Source organism: Oculina patagonica, chromosome 14 (assembly GCF_052425735.1).
Source record: "Oculina patagonica isolate OP01 chromosome 14, crgOcupat, whole genome shotgun sequence".
NCBI lineage: Eukaryota > Metazoa > Cnidaria > Anthozoa > Scleractinia > Oculinidae > Oculina > Oculina patagonica.
The window spans coordinates 15,367,263-15,383,995 of NC_135771.1; the positions used below are offsets into that span (position 1 = coordinate 15,367,263).

Sequence of the window (16,733 nt, forward strand, 5' to 3'; positions counted from 1 at the left end):
TAGCCGTCTGGGTCACGTTTAGGGTTGCACATGAAGAAATATACAAACATTAATTCTATTTTCAGAGTTTTGGCCGTATCTTAAGGGGGTTAAAAAAGCAAGAGGCATGCCCAGTTTGGTCTCTTTTAGAGGTTCTTTTCAAAATTTCCGACGAGCATCCCCGCCCCTTTTAAATGAGAGTCCCCGCGGGCATATGTTATGCCGTTGTATTGATTAAAAACAGGCTGTAAATCAACATTAGCTCTAAACCCTTTTATTCCAGCTTCAAAGTAATTATGTAATCGCTACAGTGACCTTTAATTTCACTCGCTTTGTTAAGTCCTTTACTTTTCATCCTCAGGTATTTTTGAGATCACTATAAAACCAACATCCCAAGAACGAAGAACGCCTGACTGATTAATATTGTAAACGGTATTGCCATTGTTAGTACTCGATTATCTAAGTAGCTTTAATGAGGACGCTAAAAACATTTTTGCGCGAAAAGACTAATTTTAATCCTTTGTTTACTAACATGGGTTAGACTATTACACCTTCTAAACCTTTCTTGATTAACAAGTAAAGGTGCTATTACCAAAATCCCTTTATAACGTTAACAGGCTTACAGCTTATGATTTCATACACAACAGTTTTTTTTTCACACCAACTGAGTCCTGTAATGATTGCCATCTAAATGTAATATTTCAACACGAATTATGTTACGTTGTTTAACGAAGTGACAAAGACTAAAGAATTTGACTGAAATTCCTGTTTAAAATCTTGGTCACATAATGTTAAAATGTAAATTGTAACTATATAAGAAATCCCCTTTTGTCACTAATCATTGTTTGTAAATCCATTTACGTCTTCCATCTGCTAGCTTAATCCACTCATTCTGTAAGTAAGAAATACATAAAAAAAAAATTATAGCAATAATTAAGCGCCATTATCAAACCGCGTGTGAAATGCGAATAGTGGCGGTTTTTGCGTTTGATGTTTCACGCCGCTGAAATGGTTTTTTTTCAGCCATATTTCTCACCAGATGTTTCACGTCACAGAGAATGTTTTGGCAGCGTGGAATACCAAGCGAAAAATTGGTCACGGTTGATATTTAACAACCAAAAAATTGGTAAATCATTTTAGAATCATTGGAGTTACGCCCATGGGTGGACGTTGACGAATATCTCAGAAAGATTGCCCGCTGATGTAATGCGACATAGAGCAAGCGATCAACGCAGAAAAAAGGAAGTGTACCTGCTACACGAGTTTTTCTACTTATTTTAGTTTTCTAGGAATAAATTTAAAAGCTACATCTCCAAAATACATTCATCTATAACACTGAGAGATTATTAACTGTACGCCACGTCTGATACCTATTCCAAAGTTTGATCTTCTTTTCGTTAGGGATTGCAATATATTTCACAAAAAGTTTTATAATTTTAACAGATGCACCTAGTGTAAAAATTTTAAGGCCAACGAGCTCAAGTTGTATGTCACAAATAGCTAGCATATATCTCCTTGGCTGATACTGTGCAGGTACTAGTACTACTCAGGCATGCATAATATACGTACCAATACAATATTTCCATATTGGTTTTTTGTCAAAGTCATAGTACATAGAGCACCACGATGCATGTCGACTGAAGTCCCCTTTAGGCCTGGGGGTATTTAAGCAAGATGTCTGAAGCTCTCCGTTAAAAATGAACGGGAGGTGACAGCAATGATTACCACCGTGTATCCTCACGCTACAATCTTCAAGAGAAAAATAAAAGGAAGGGTAAGTTAGGCTCTTTTCTAATTAAACCAAGGTAAAAACGTAGTAGTGTTGTGTTCTTAGGCAAGACCTGGGGGGAAGGGGTTCGGGGGAGAAAGTCGGCATCTTTTTTGACGGCATAGCGGTGCTGGGAAACGGTGCAAGTCTGTGTCAATCAAACCGCGTGTGAAATGTGAATAGTTTACTATGCCCTGAGCAACCATTCGATAGCTACTGCGCACACTCGGTTGCCCTCTCAATGCAATTCGCCGCGAGATCGAGTGATAAAGACGTTTTTTTTTTAATTAAGTGTTGAAAGTTATCTGCAATTGCTTTGGTTTTGCGTTTTCTATACGTTCTCTGTTGGTTTAAAATAATTCGCGCCACCTTCTTAACCAATCGGATGCAAACAAAACAAGTTGCGACTTTGGCAGACGCGTTTCTGCGCTTTGTGTCGGCTGCGTGTTTTCATTGGTTCATTGGATTGTTTTCCTTTTCTTTGATTGATCATTGTAATTGCTTTGGTTTACGGTTTTACAATTCATGTCGTTAAATTTATACCGTAAATCCTCTATTTGGCATAAAAAAAAAACAAGAAAGAAAGAGGTTTTGCCTTATGTTACTCCAGTCTTTCAAGCATTTTTTTAGTTTAGTATAACTGGTATTATACTGTTATGATAAGTTGGTTGTCCTGTATAGTTGTTGTTATCACGTGATCTTTAGTTCACATGTTCTGTAAAAGTACTTGAGAATAAACTCTTGAGATGTACGGACGTGTACTTCTTTACTCATAACATGGTACCAGGATCTCTTCAACAGTAAGCCTACTGACTCTGAACTGTAACATGGAACGCATTAAACCTCCCTCGGAATTGGATATTGATAGTCTGAACCTCGCAGAAGAGTGGAATGAATGGAAAGAAGCGTGGGAATTGTATCGGGTATCCAGCGGCCTACACGAAAAGGGCGATGCCGTACAAATAGCAACTATTCAAAGTGTTCTCGGGAACAAAGCAAGACGAGTGCTCAAAACCCTACCGGGCATTTCCGGAGATATCACAGAAAGAACTGTTGCAGGCATTCTAACAGCGCTCGAAACGTATTGTGTGCCACGGAAAAACACAATCTACGAACGATACCGTTTCAGAACGACAGCACAAGAAGGTCACCCAATCGACGTATTTGTCACAGATCTTAGACGAAGAGCGGATTACTGCGATTTTGGGGCGATTAAAGAATCTCTGATAAGAGACCAAATTGTCGTTGGAATAAGCGACCCAAAGCTCCGAGAGAGACTACTAGTCTAGTGGGTTAGCAAAATTATCGTTACACGCCGGACAAAAGAACCAAATTTGGCACACGTAGTCTTTGAGGCATGGGCTTTAAGAAAATATGATGCACAAAAAACATGAATCGCGAGAAAGGACAATTACGTCATCACAAAAATCGACAACATATTTGTCATTTTCGATCCGCCATCTTGGATTTGAAATTTTTTCCAAAACGTAAGAAAACCGCCAAAAATTACTAAAAAGTACTGAAAATAATAAAATGGTGCAAAAAATGCCCAAAAGGTAAAAATAACTGCATTAAAAGTTAATTTTTATCTATAAAAACACAAAAATTACAAATTTGGTAAAACATTTCTATCAAAATGCCATTTCCATGGCAACATCAAGCCTCTGACACAACAACCTGTCATATCAAATTATTTCTAAATATATTTTAGATAAAGTTGCAAAACTTGGCAGTGTTTGGTTGAATGTTGAAAAAGTTATTAACGTTCAAAGTCGGCGCGGGCACTTTCCGCCCCCCGGTCTGGATAGTGTTAAGATTCCTTTTTTGTGATACTTTTATCAAATTGACGGAAAACGCCCACTCCAGCTACACTTTGAGGAACAGTTTGATTTTAAGTGGCTGTTTGAATGCTATTTCTGCCTCCTTCGGAATTGCCACGCACTGACTTGCAAATTATTTTCTTTCCACTTCCACATTCAGGTTTTTAGTGAAAAATTTATTAGGCTCTGTACACACGGCCAAACCCCAAACCTGGTATGCAGCTCTTTGAATATTGTTAGCAAAGCATCATGAAAAACAAATTACTTCCTGTTAAAAAATAGTTTTTTAAAGACGTAATTGTAATCAGGTTTTCTACTTACTTCTAATTATGTACTGTCAATTCTCTCTTCTAACTGTAACGAACTTGCATTGTTTTAAGTAAGGAAAGGCTTCACAAAAAGGAAAATTTGTATCGCAGCCCAACAAAAGGCGTGAAATGCAGGATCGGAATTGACTTTGATTGCTCCATAACTAAATCTCTCTGGCAGACAGCGATCCTACACTACCTCCACTTAATTGACAGTTTTCAGTTCCCGCCTGAGAAATGGCAGAAAGATTTGTTCTGAGTACTCTGAAAGCAATTGTGTAACGTTTGGCTAGGATTGTAAATAAGGACGTTACCGTTAAACACTTCACATTCAACCGGTTTTTTCCGGTATCTTGCGTTACTTTGGGTAGACTTGGGCGAATAATATGCTAAGGTCGCCTTTACGTTGCTGGCTACTGATATACCGCCATACGTCATGCCCGCTTGCTTTGATTCGATTTTTTGATAAAAGACTTGTGGTTAATAATGGCAGTCAATTCCTCTTAATGGTCGGGTGATTGATTTCGTAGTTTTATTCATTACCTCTTTACGGACCATTTAAAATGGAACGAGGTTGTAAATTGTATTGTCGTTTCCCAAACCGTTTCTTTAAAAGTGCACTATTAGACGGGATGGGTTCTTCGTTAGCTCCAAAACCCCTCTAGTGTTCTTGACTTTGGCTTTTTTCTGTTCGTGCGCTTGATTGATAAAAAATCACATAAAGCCGGCTAGATGTTTCCTGGACGACTCATTACACGCTGAAAATGTTGGACACTAACCCAGCGACTGCAATTGACGTGGTTGTCTAAAGCATGCTCTAGGTCTTGAAGATACTCTTGCCTTGTTCTCTGTGGGAATGTATCAATGCCAAGAGAACTATTTCTGTTTGTGCACATGCTTATGTCAAGATTGTCGTTGCATGTCGCCATTTTTTGTAATCTTGCCCCCAGCTTTTCGTAAAACCCTTCTGTTGATTAAGGTGCTTGCACTAGTTTCCTCGCCTTATAATGTATTAATAATGTCCGACTAATATGCGTTGCTTTCAAAAACCAATCTGTCGATTCTTAGTCATTTAGACAACCAGTACCGCGCAACAGAGCCCCGAGGGCATTCCGCAACGTCTTCTCGATATGCAGTCCTTAAGGCACTATAAGGAACTTTTCCCCATACAATTGTGGTACGTTTCACTGAATTCTATGTTTTGTAAATTTTTGTTTAAAGAGAGCTTAAATGTTTGTTGTTACGTACCTTGCATGCTGCAGCAAACCATGCCAGCCACACAAGTTTTTATGTCAGTCGTTATTATCTAGTTTGTCTGTAAGTAACATCCGCTGAAGTATATTTATCGAAACAACTTTTTTTAAAACAGACCCATGCTTTTAATTGACAGTTATTATAAAACAATGTCAAACTGTTTTGCTTATCCTATCTTCACGAAAGCCAGGAAGCCCTTACTAAATTCCATTCATTGTCGTATTACACAAAACAGCCAAAAATACCTGTCTGACGTAAAAGATGACGTCACTTTCACCCTCCAAGTGAGACGATTTTTTTGGAGCATTAGATTTTTGGAAATTTTATGTTCAAAGGTCTTCGTTTACCAAGTTTGGTGCTTTTGTCCAGTGTGTAACGATTTCTGCAAAATTTGGTACTAACCCACTGGACTATACTACGAGAAACGGATTTAACACTCGAGAAAGCCATAAAATTATGCAGAATTACGGAACAATCCAAAGAACAATCTAAAATCTTCAGCTCCCCCCCAACTACCGAAGAGAGCAGCATTGATACCGTAAAGAAAACACAGCCGCCGGTAGACACCGGAAATCCAAACAGAAAATTCAACGAAAGAAATACTCAAAGAAAATTCTCACATGCAAGTTCTGCGCCATGTCTCACAACAGAGGAAATTGTTCTGCCTATGGCGCCACGTGTCTCAAATGCAACGGGCGAAACCACTATGCTCGTTGCTGTCTCAAACCGAAGGATGGTACGGAAGAAAGAAGAGTTCGTCACGTACAAATTGAACTGAGTGAAGACAAAGAACCAATGGAGGGGCTGTACATCGAGGAAATTCAAGATAGCACTAGAAGGAACATTCAGTCAGACTTATTAGTTAATTATGTTCCTGTAACTTTCAAACTCGATACGGGTGCAGAATGTAATGTAATGTCCATGCATTTGGCAAATAAGTTAAATGCCCGTATAGAGCCAACAAGCACGTTATTAAATCATTTGGGGGGCACCAATTAGATACAGTGGGCAAATGTTTTCTTGACACGAAAGTAAACGAGAGTAAGGGTACAACTCCTTTGGAGTATTATGTCCTTCGGAATGATGTGAAACCTCTCCTGGGTTTAGAATCATACTTAGAGCTAGAGTTGGATGAAGTTCAAGCAAAACCTAGCCTACTGGATGAATTTCAGGATGTTTTTGAGGGTTTAGGATGTGTCGAGGGCGAATATAACATTAAGTTGAAGGCTAATAGTCTTCCCACCATTCAACCACAAAGGAATGTTCCCCTAAGATTGTTGGACAAACTCAAAGTAACTTTAAATGACCTTGAAAGAAATGATATTATTGCCAAAGTGGAAGAACTGGTTGAATGGGTCCGTAATTTAGTAATTGTTGAAAAACCAAACAATTCGCTGAGATTGTGTTTAGACCCACCAGATCTAAACGAAGCTATAGAACGGGAAGATTTCAAACCTCCAAGCTTTTAAAAAAAAATTCAAACACGCTGAACGGTTGTAAAGTTTTCTCAGTTGTTGACATGTCAAATTGTTACTGGCACCAAAAGCTCACAGAAGAATCCTCATTTTTATGCATGTTTAACTCGCCCTTTGGGAGATACCGGTTTAAGAGAATGCCATTTGGTATTTCATGTGCAAGTGAAGTGGCCCAGAAAATGGTTGAAAAACATTTTGGTGATATTTCAGGTGCATTACCAATTTTTGACGATATTATCATTGGCGGTAAGGATGAACAAGAACATGATTTGATCCTACGCAAGGTTCTGACCAGAGCACGAGAGCGCCACATTAAATTCAATCGGGACAAAATTCAATTTCGTGTTAACCAAGTCAAGTACATAGGTGAAGTGGTTAGTGAGTTGGGATTTTCACCAGACCCAGAAAAAATTTCTGCTATCCACAATATGCCCACCCCATCATGCAAACAAGACCTGCAAAGGTTATTGGGCATGATCAACTATCTTGCTAAGTATATCCCAAACATGTCGGAATTAACTGCCCCATTGCGATCCTTGCTTAAGTGTGGTGTACCATGGGCTTGGTTTCCAGAGCACGATACTGCGCTTACAAAACTCAAATCAGTCTTGAGTAGTGCTCCAGTTCTACGATTCTATGACACAAATTTACCCACCACACTCCAAGTTGATGCCAGTAAAAGTGGCTTAGGAGCATGTTTGTTGCAACAGAACCAACCAGTTGCATATGCTTCACGTGCTATGTCAAATTCTGAGACAAACTATGCTCAAATGGAAAAAGAGCTTTTAGCAATTGTTTTTGGGTGTGAGAGATTTAACATGTACACATATGGAGCAGAAATTGAGGTGCTCTCGGATCATAAGCCCCTTAAAAGCATTTTTAAAAAGCCTCTTTTCAAAGTACCTCCTCGATTGCAAAGAATGAGACTTCGTTTGCAAAAGTACAATCTCAATGTCAGATATGTTCCAGGGAAGTTTCTTTATATTGCTGATACCCTCTCTAGGACATTTGATCAGTCCAGTGCTCCTATTGACAGTGATATGCATCATGACATGGAGCATTTCATTCATTCCGTAATCTATCTCCCAATCTCCCAATTTCAGATGTTAAGTTAATGGAATTACGAGAACTTAACTACAGTGATCCTACTATGCAAATGTTACACAAATATGCCAGAGAGGGTTGGCCTGAACACAAACGCAATGTACCCTCTCCTCTAAAATCTTTCTGGGATGTGCGGAATGACATTCATGATACAGATGGAATTTTACTTAAAGATAACAGGCATGTCATTCCGTCTGCATGGAGAAAAGATATTCTCCAGAAATTGCATATTAGCCACTGTGGCATTGAAAAAACCAAAGCCAATGCCCGCATGACAGTATTTTGGCCTGACATGACCAAGCATATTGAAGAAATGGTGTCTAGTTGTGAAAAATGCATGAAATATCAGAGTAAGCAACCCAAAGAACCCATGCAAACTCGAGAAGTTCCACTATTACCATGGCAAATAGTTGCATCTGATCTCCTTGAATACAAAAATCAAAACTACCTTGTGGTTATTGATTATTATTCAAAGTATATTGAGGCTTTCAGGCTTAATGGTAAAACAAGCAGTATTGTTATTCGGAGTCTGAATGAAATTTTCTCAAGGAATGGATACCCACAAACTCTAGTTGCAGATAACATGCCTTATAACTCCAGAGAAATGAAGCAATATGCCACAAAATATGGCATAAATATTGTAACAACCAGTCCAAAATATAGTCAGGCTAATGGTCTTGCAGAAAAGGCAGTCCATATTGTTAAAAACTTGCTAAGAAAAGAGTGCAATTTGAATGAAGGTCTTATGGAATATCGCAGCACCCCCATAAGCAATTTTCCTTATTCACCTAACCAAATGTTGTTCAGTCGGCAAATTCGGACTGGGGTTCCTGTTCACCCTAGGATGTTGGTGCCACAGATTTGTCATGACATTCCTGCACTACAAGAAAGACGTCAAGCTAAATACAAGGAGTTCTATGATAGACAAGGTTCAAAACCATTGCCTCAACTTAAGGAAGGGGATAGTGTAAGGTTTATGAAACCAGGTGACAAACATTTATCACCTGCTGTAGTTAAGATTAAACATGAGACTCCTAGATCGTATTTGATTACTGATGAAACTGGTAAAGAGTATCGTAGAAATAGACGACATATTCATCTTACTCAGGAGCCACCTATAACTATAGATGATGATATAAGCAACGATTCAGAACCTGTAACTACAGAAACCATTGTAAACTTTCCTAGTGTAACTGCAGAGTCAGACAGTGCTAACTCAGAACACGACCCTCCTGACAATGATGTTCCCTCAGGTCCACGTCGCTCTACACGGGTCAGATCTGTTCCGAGTTGGCATAAGGATTATGTTATGTAGAAAGAATTGTAATCGTAGGATTATCAACAGTTGAGTTGTTTACTGCTTGTTCCAGTTGTTATTAGAATTAACTTAACCTTGTAGAAGATAGCCAACTAGCTTAAGAAGGGGGATGTTATGATAAGTTGGTTGTCCTGTGTAGTTGTTGTTATCGCGTGATCTTTAGTTCACAAGTTCTGTAAAAGTACTTGAGAATAAACTCTTGAGATGTACGGACGTGTACTTCTTTACTCATAACATATACCTTTACAGTACCCCCACTGTTGATCTTTCTCGTAATCATAAGTCAATGAGCACCAGGTTTTGTCGCCTTCTGCTGTCATTGCACACACGTTAAACTCTTTGCCTTTATAGAGGTAAGGAAAATGGCAGCACTTATTGTCTTCTGTCTTCTCACACTCTGAAAAAGAGCAAATATTAATAAAATAGAGATTCTATGCAGTCGACAGCGGCTGTAAATAAAATAAAAATAGAAATAATAAAATAACTTATTTCATTTTTTCTAAGAGAAGAAATCTCAATTATTTGGGTATAAATTTGCAACGTGCTGTCAAAAGGTGTCGCGGTGAAAGAACGCTCGAATTTTATATAAATTCCTGAAAAAGAGAGTTTGGTCAGGCAGCTCGTTTAATTCGCTACATGCTTACGAGTGATCCCAGCAAAATGTTCCATAGATCGGAAGGGAGGCAGCTCTCCAAATTTTCGGGTATCTATGGTTATGTTGTGAGTCAACTTGCTTTTCTATTTTCAAACTGTTTTCAACTTAGGTACATCTGTTTTAACCTGAAGATAACACAATTTCAATCACTTCTAGCTAATTATGGACACTAGCCTTAACTATTGTATGCTTTAAAGAGTATAAATACAGAAATAGAAACACTAAACGTCATTTACCTAAATGTTTTAAAACAATAGAAGCAGAAGAAACAGAAGAAAACAAATGCTATTGATGTCTTACTCTTTTCGCAATGATCACCACCGTAATCGTCTGTACATTCACACTTGTAGTTCCCTTCCCCAATATCCACACAAGTTCCGCCATTTTGGCAAGAATCCTCAACACATGCGCTCTCTTCTGTCGGGAAACGAAAAACCAAAAGAAAATTCAGCCTTTTTCGTTAAAAAAAATAAATGTTCAATACATTAAGACCCCGGGAAGGGAGTATTTTCTACCCATACACCTCCCCCACCCCCACCCCTTTATGCTTTGCACTCACGCACCCTTCGCTCGCTGTTTTCTCTTGCGCGCGTTCTTTTGGGTTGAAAAATAGAGGTTGTGAACAGTTTATATCCAACGTACCTCGTCTTACAAAATAGATGTAAATTCGAATAGCTAATGCAAAGGTCAGAAATATCCCTCACATTGTTTTTTCCCTTGCCCACATTTCCCCCTTAACGGAATGAAAACAAATTTTGCTGCTTTTACTTACCTGTGCAGCCATATAGCTCTATTCTCATTGAAATCCATCTGTTATAGGCCACTGGTAGAAGTCGGATATATCGTGCTCTGATTGGTGCGTTGAGCTCGTGTCTCACTATTGTCTCCATGTCACGGTTTGCTTTAAAAATCTGTCCCATTAAAAATGTACGTTTAGCATTACTGCAGAATCGAAAATACAGATCAGAGGAATGTTATAAACTTCATTCATATCATACAACGCTTGCTTCTAAATTATCTTTTAGTGTTTCGCTTGCTAGAACTAAAGATGAAACATTAAATATAAGATAAACTGGCCATAATATATGAAATAAATGGAGCATCTAAAACCTTAAGTGAATCAGGATTAAAAAAATCCAAAATGATGTCCTGAATTCCTACAAATAATAACCTATCTATGTAGTTAAGGTGGCTCTGAAACCGCTCCAAGGACTTTTTTCTAAATTTGCAAAAGCGGTAAAACATGAGGCTCACCGAACTCGTTTTTGAGTTATGATCACATAAAGCTAAACTAAAGGGTGCTTTTAACAGGTTATACTGTTGCTATGGTTACCAATGACGTTAAGAAAATGACGACAATTTGTTCACCAATGATTGGGCATTTGATACATTTTTGCAGTAGTAGCTGATAAATATTTGTAGCACTGACCCATCAAAGTATAAGAGCTTGAAAGTGCTGGAAAATATTGTAAGCCTCCTTACATTTTAGATGGTCACAGCCTAATGGCTAGTGGAATGGACAGCGAAAGGAGCGGTCCTGGTTAAAGCCCTTGCCGGGGTCACTGCGTTGTGCTGGGGCAATCCTGCAATGGACTAGCATCCCATCCAGGGAGGAGTACAATTTCCTACACATTCCCAGCCCTTCCCCGTCAAAGTGGGAATTTGTAGGTGTATCTGAGGGTTATTGTTGTAGGTAATGAGAGTACGTCCGCTGAGCGCACGCATCGTCGTCATTCCTCGATATCGGGTAAGATATGTTTACTTGGTAGTGTTCAGTTTATGAGTTTGGCTATATTCCGTTCGACTGAACAATTGATTATCACTATTACCTTGACCGCTGATTGTCCTTTTTCTTTATAATCGTTGAATGTCTGCCCGTCGTTGCTGTACTGAAGCTTGTATGAGGTTACCCACTGATCATATCCATTATTCCTTCCCTGGGTCGCCACGCCTTTGACTGTAGTTACATGAAGCAGATCGACCTGGATCCATGGATTTTTATCACCTCTGGCAACTGACCAACCTCCGCTGAGTCTACCGTTAACTTTCAAGTTAAGTCTAGCTCGAACCCAGGCATGCGTTGCAGCGTATTGTGAGGATGCTGTTATCTGTGAATCAGCTATTGCGCCACTCTCCATCCCGAGTGCTTTTGTTTCACATTCTGCCGCGGGTTTTTCTGAGCAAATTAAATCCTAAAATTAATTTTGCGATTTTTAACAGTGATAAAGATTATTCATATAGTAGAACGCCCAGTACCTTCTGTATATTCAGCGGTCAGTAATTTTCAACGTTTCGGAAACCGAAACCACTCAAAAACACGAATATATCGAGGTAGAAAAATCTGCAAGTTTCCCTTGAGGATCTGGTTTTACGTTCTGTCTAATTCATTGTGCAAAATAATTGCCTCAAAGTTTGTAAAGTGAGCCCGTATTAAACGGCATCTACACTTACTCCCCAAGAATAACGCATTCACACTTTATGCAGGTTCACGCACTATCAGGAGAAGGAACAATCTAAACTTTAATGGCATTGATATAGAAATAGGTAATGTTCGAGCACGAATCCAATAGTTTCAAAAGACTCTCAAAAATTTTATAGGAAGCAAGAATAATACGTATAGAATTTTAATAGCTTTTCTTTTTTTATATATTCACTATTTGTAAAATTTGATTTTGAAATAATAATGATGTAAACGAAAATTCCTTTTAGTCATGTACAACCAAGTCAAAGCAATTTATTTTTTTTTTGTAACTACTCAGCTCGTTTAGTTTATTTTTATTCTGGGTAGTTTTTTGTCTATTTTAGTTAATTTGCTGCAATTATGCTGTAATTATTTCTATTTATTTTGGCAAAATTAAATGGTTGTTGTTGTTGTTGTTGTTAGATTATACGAACAAAAATATGTAAATAAGTTTATATGGTTTTGTAAATAATTCACCTCAATTTGTGATATTATAACTTGTGTACATAGAAGCTTAAAGCATGTAAAAGTTCTCAGAGTGTTATTATGTAGGTAGGCTATTGACATTTAATTAACTGAAACTATCTCACTGGGAAAACTTAAGGAAAAACAAAATTTGTATATTTTTTTAACCAGAAAACACCCGAGATTCAAGTTTGTATGAAAAGTACTCAATAAAGTTTGTTTTTATTTATTATTATTATTATTATTATTATTATTATTATTATTATTATTATTATCATCTTGACTCTGCGCTTCCCATCGGTCCTTCTGCATATCTCAGTGCTCAGCCGTCACTACTATACTACTAAACTTACGAGAATAACACTCGTTGTCCTTTTGTTCCCAGTCCTCTGGGCACTCCTGTAGACATTCGCCTGTCTCTGCGTTCTTGACATACCGGCATGCATTACAATCTGTTGCTAATGGTTTGCTTCCTGACGTTCTTCGACAACCTGTTTTATGACAAGTACTAGTAAATAGACTGAGCAAGGTTCAGAGAGCAATCGCGGCCGATTAATTCATACGATTACTCTAAATCGTACCACCCGAGGTCCTATTACTAATATATTAAAAACAAATTCAAGATTATGAAGTCTGAAGGCCTCGTTCTATTTAACAATTAGACTACGAGCCCAGGTTTTCTATGAGCAAATAGTCAACGAGGCGCAGCCGAGTTGACTATCGCTCATAGAAAACGAGGGCGAGTAGTCTAATTGTTTTAGTAGAAACTCTAAAGGATTGCAGTCCAAAACCTACAATATTGTGCACTTTGAAGACAAAAATCAAGAAAATTTACCGCTTAAAGCGCTACGCGCGCGCGCGACTGTTTTCTATCGGCGAATAGAAATCAGTGGGAGAACCAATCAGATTCGCGGATTTCCATTAGAACACAGCTGAATTTCTACTAATATATAATATATTCCATTCCATTATTCGGTTTACAAACAGTAGGAAACAGCAAGAAAAAACTCTTCAATTGCACCTTATGGTCACACAGTACAGAGCGAACAGAGCGATTTCAACCTGTCAAGCTTGACTTGTTTTGGATGGCGTAGCTTGGCCTTTAATAAGGCGGGTTTTGTACCATGTGACCGTTAGCTGCAAGGAGCTTATCGATGCGCGAATGGCTTACTTTAACCATCATAAAGATCAGCTTCACTTTGAGCGATCCAATTTGAAGCATAAAAAAAGATTTTGATATTGTATGCTACAATTACAGCGTATACACCGTTGGCTTTTACAAGACAGTGTATGCGATGGGTTCATAAAAAAGAATTTCTTATCGTTTGTATGAAAAAGTGGTCACCCAATATGAGTCATATCGATTTCATATGTTATAATATGAAAGCCCAGAATTATAATCATACTACCATTATTTTTATAATCTAAACTGAAAATTAAATTTCCTTTTGGAATTACTTAAGCACTTTAAGAAGGAGCTACGCAACAGACCGCGAAAATGTCAAGAAGTGCCGACTTAAAATTTTTATTTTCATGTATAGTTTGTAACCCTTTTTACGTCCGGACTCGGGCCAAAGCGGCTTCTACGGTCGAAGCCCATGTAGACTTTTATAGTAAGGAGGAGACTCAAAGTTTGCTACTCAGAGTACGGTACTATAAGATGAAAATACAGTAACAAACCTCGATCAGCATCACAGAACTCGTGACAGCTTTGCAAACACATGTTGCTTACGACATCTAATGATGTGTCGCCTTTGCAGCTGGCTTTCATCAAACTCCTAGGAACAATATGAGCGTCAACTATCTCGAGGGGATCCTCGCCATTACCAAAAGAGTAAAATCGCACCAAGTGAGGGTTTTCCTCGTCGATCATGGTGAGGTAGACGTCACCGTCTTCAGCTGATCCTCTGCTCTTTCCATATTCAATCACAGTGCGGTATGAAGTTTCTTTCACGCAGACAAAGTAGGTCTGGTACAGAATATCAGAGCCCAGTCCAACTGCGCCGGCATCGATTGTAGAAACCACGAGCTTTTGAGACTACATGGAAACATATAGGGCCGATTATTTAAAGGAATTTTAGTCACCGTTTAAAAAAGTCGTGATCTAAACCGTGATTGAGCCTGCGATTGCAAATTTAAACCGCGTCTATAGGAAGTTTAAGTGTGACTAGCAAACAATATCAAGTCTTGAATAGATTTAAAAGTTGTTTTCACTGATTCTTGCCAATTGGATTCAACTTATTACGTAGACTTTTACGCTTTCTGCCGTAGTTGACAAGAGGTTTAAAAAGGAACCACTTATGATAAAGGAAAGATCGCCAATGGGTTAAACACACTGAATACCTTAAAAATTCCAACGCCATGAGGAGAAATCTGAACATAGTACCAAGTATCTTTGTCATCTGGAATGGCTGAGAATATCACGAAGACAGTTCCCTTTGAGGAGGCTGTAAATTGAATGCACTTTCCTTCTGCGTCACTTGTTGGATCAAAACGCATTGCGTTGGACCACTTTACGTTACATGGAAGATAGCCAATCACTTCGTCCAGATCAAAAACACGACTTTCCGGCCATTCAACATGTGCCATTAACACATCAGGCTCAGACTCGTCCATGGTCAGTGTTGGATAAGACTCCTTGGATATCAACCAATCATCTTTAGTCATGGAAAGAAATCCACTATCAGGATCATACGTCAAAACCATACCCAGGACGCAGATTCTAAGGTCGTCGTTACCACTTCCGCCTTTACGACAGGCCGTCGACACCTCGAAGTCATCATAGGAGCTAGCTGTGAACCATGTTCCGTGAAAATACTTCACATATACCTCCATCTGAGCTGTTATTTTTCTAGCGCCATTAAACGTTCCGGTAAGATCTTCATTCATATCAAAGATGACAATAAACACCTTCCCTTCTTCAGTCATGGCTTTCCAAGAAACTTTACCAGCTGATTGCTGGTATTTGAAGTTGTCTGTCTGACATCCGGGACTACCAGCGGGCAAAGTGATTTCTGAGACAGATATTGGGCCCTGGATATTAAGGAAGTAGGTTTGATTTTATCTCCAACTCATGAAAATTTAGATTATTACAAATTTATCAATAATTTCACTTATTTGTTGTTCAGCTCTATAGTAGAAAGTAGTTTAGTAGTATTTTTTAAGCTGGATGATTCCCTTCATATGCGACTCCCCCTGCCCCGGGGATAATTTATTGACAGGGTAAAGAGTAATACGACATTGTTCACTTTTGGTAATTAAAATGTCAAACAACAATTGTCGTCGTGTTTTAAGTGTACTGTCGATAGAATTAAGTTCTTTTTACCTCCTCCATGTAAACTCGGATGGCTTTCTCTAAACTTTCTCTCCTCTTCTCGATCAAAGTCGCGAGTTCTTCGCGATTCATGTACGCACAGTATTTTCTGGTCTTGGTTCCATTGATTGTAATTTCGTAATAAGCCTCCCCGGTGTCTGGATCTGGTTTCAAATTATGCTTTTGTGCTTCACATCCCCAGTCCCTCTCCTCGTCGGGGAATAGAGCGTGAGCAGTGAATTTCAGCAAGTCTGTGATTGGTGCAAGAGTGAACTTGAATGGCTTTGGAAAGGGACGAATGGATTCCAGCCACTGTACGATGTCGTTCTTAATAGTTGGCGAGTTGAAATCAGAAATAAGGGAAGCTATCTCTTGGTCTCCTCCTTCTACGGTGACCGATGTTGAAGAAGTTTTACTTTGTCTCTTTTCACTGCTTTCTCCAGATTTTTCTTGCTTAGCATTGAAACTCATAAACAAATTCCTGTATTCAAGTTCCATTACTTGACTAAACGCTTCTTTGCTGGCAACTTCGCTGGCTTCCATTGTTTTGAAAATCTGCAAGCGGCCACCAAATTTTCCTGATTTGATGTAGTGTGTCCCCCAGCGAAGGATGAAGTCCTCTATAGAATGACATGTTAGATTAGGTTATAGTATTCTAATAATATCAGATTTACTGAATATTATCATTATATAACATATTTTTTCCCAAAGATATATAAATCACAACTCAGCCAAAACAAAAGCATGCAGTCACTGTGTATATTGTAGCTATCAAAGAAAATGTTTAAGTGTTGGACATAAATTGGATTATCC

General features: G+C 38.6%; 1 protein-coding gene across 1 annotated transcript in view; it reads right to left on the reverse strand.

The window, feature by feature from the left end:
• Nucleotides 1-469: 469 nt before the first annotated feature.
• The window catches only part of LOC144637977 (uncharacterized), a 41,424-nt gene continuing 25,160 nt past the window's right edge, over nt 470-16,733 (reverse strand). Inside the window, exons 8-17 of the mRNA XM_078497068.1 lie at nt 15,933-16,540; nt 14,951-15,640; nt 14,288-14,645; nt 12,961-13,098; nt 11,511-11,857; nt 10,454-10,592; nt 9,982-10,098; nt 9,268-9,423; nt 1,549-1,728; nt 470-871 (exon numbers count right to left, since the gene is read on the reverse strand). Coding sequence (XP_078353194.1) covers nt 867-871; nt 1,549-1,728; nt 9,268-9,423; nt 9,982-10,098; nt 10,454-10,592; nt 11,511-11,857; nt 12,961-13,098; nt 14,288-14,645; nt 14,951-15,640; nt 15,933-16,540 — 2,738 coding nt within the window. The 3' untranslated portion in view covers nt 470-866. The remainder of the gene's footprint in view (nt 872-1,548; nt 1,729-9,267; nt 9,424-9,981; nt 10,099-10,453; nt 10,593-11,510; nt 11,858-12,960; nt 13,099-14,287; nt 14,646-14,950; nt 15,641-15,932; nt 16,541-16,733) is intronic.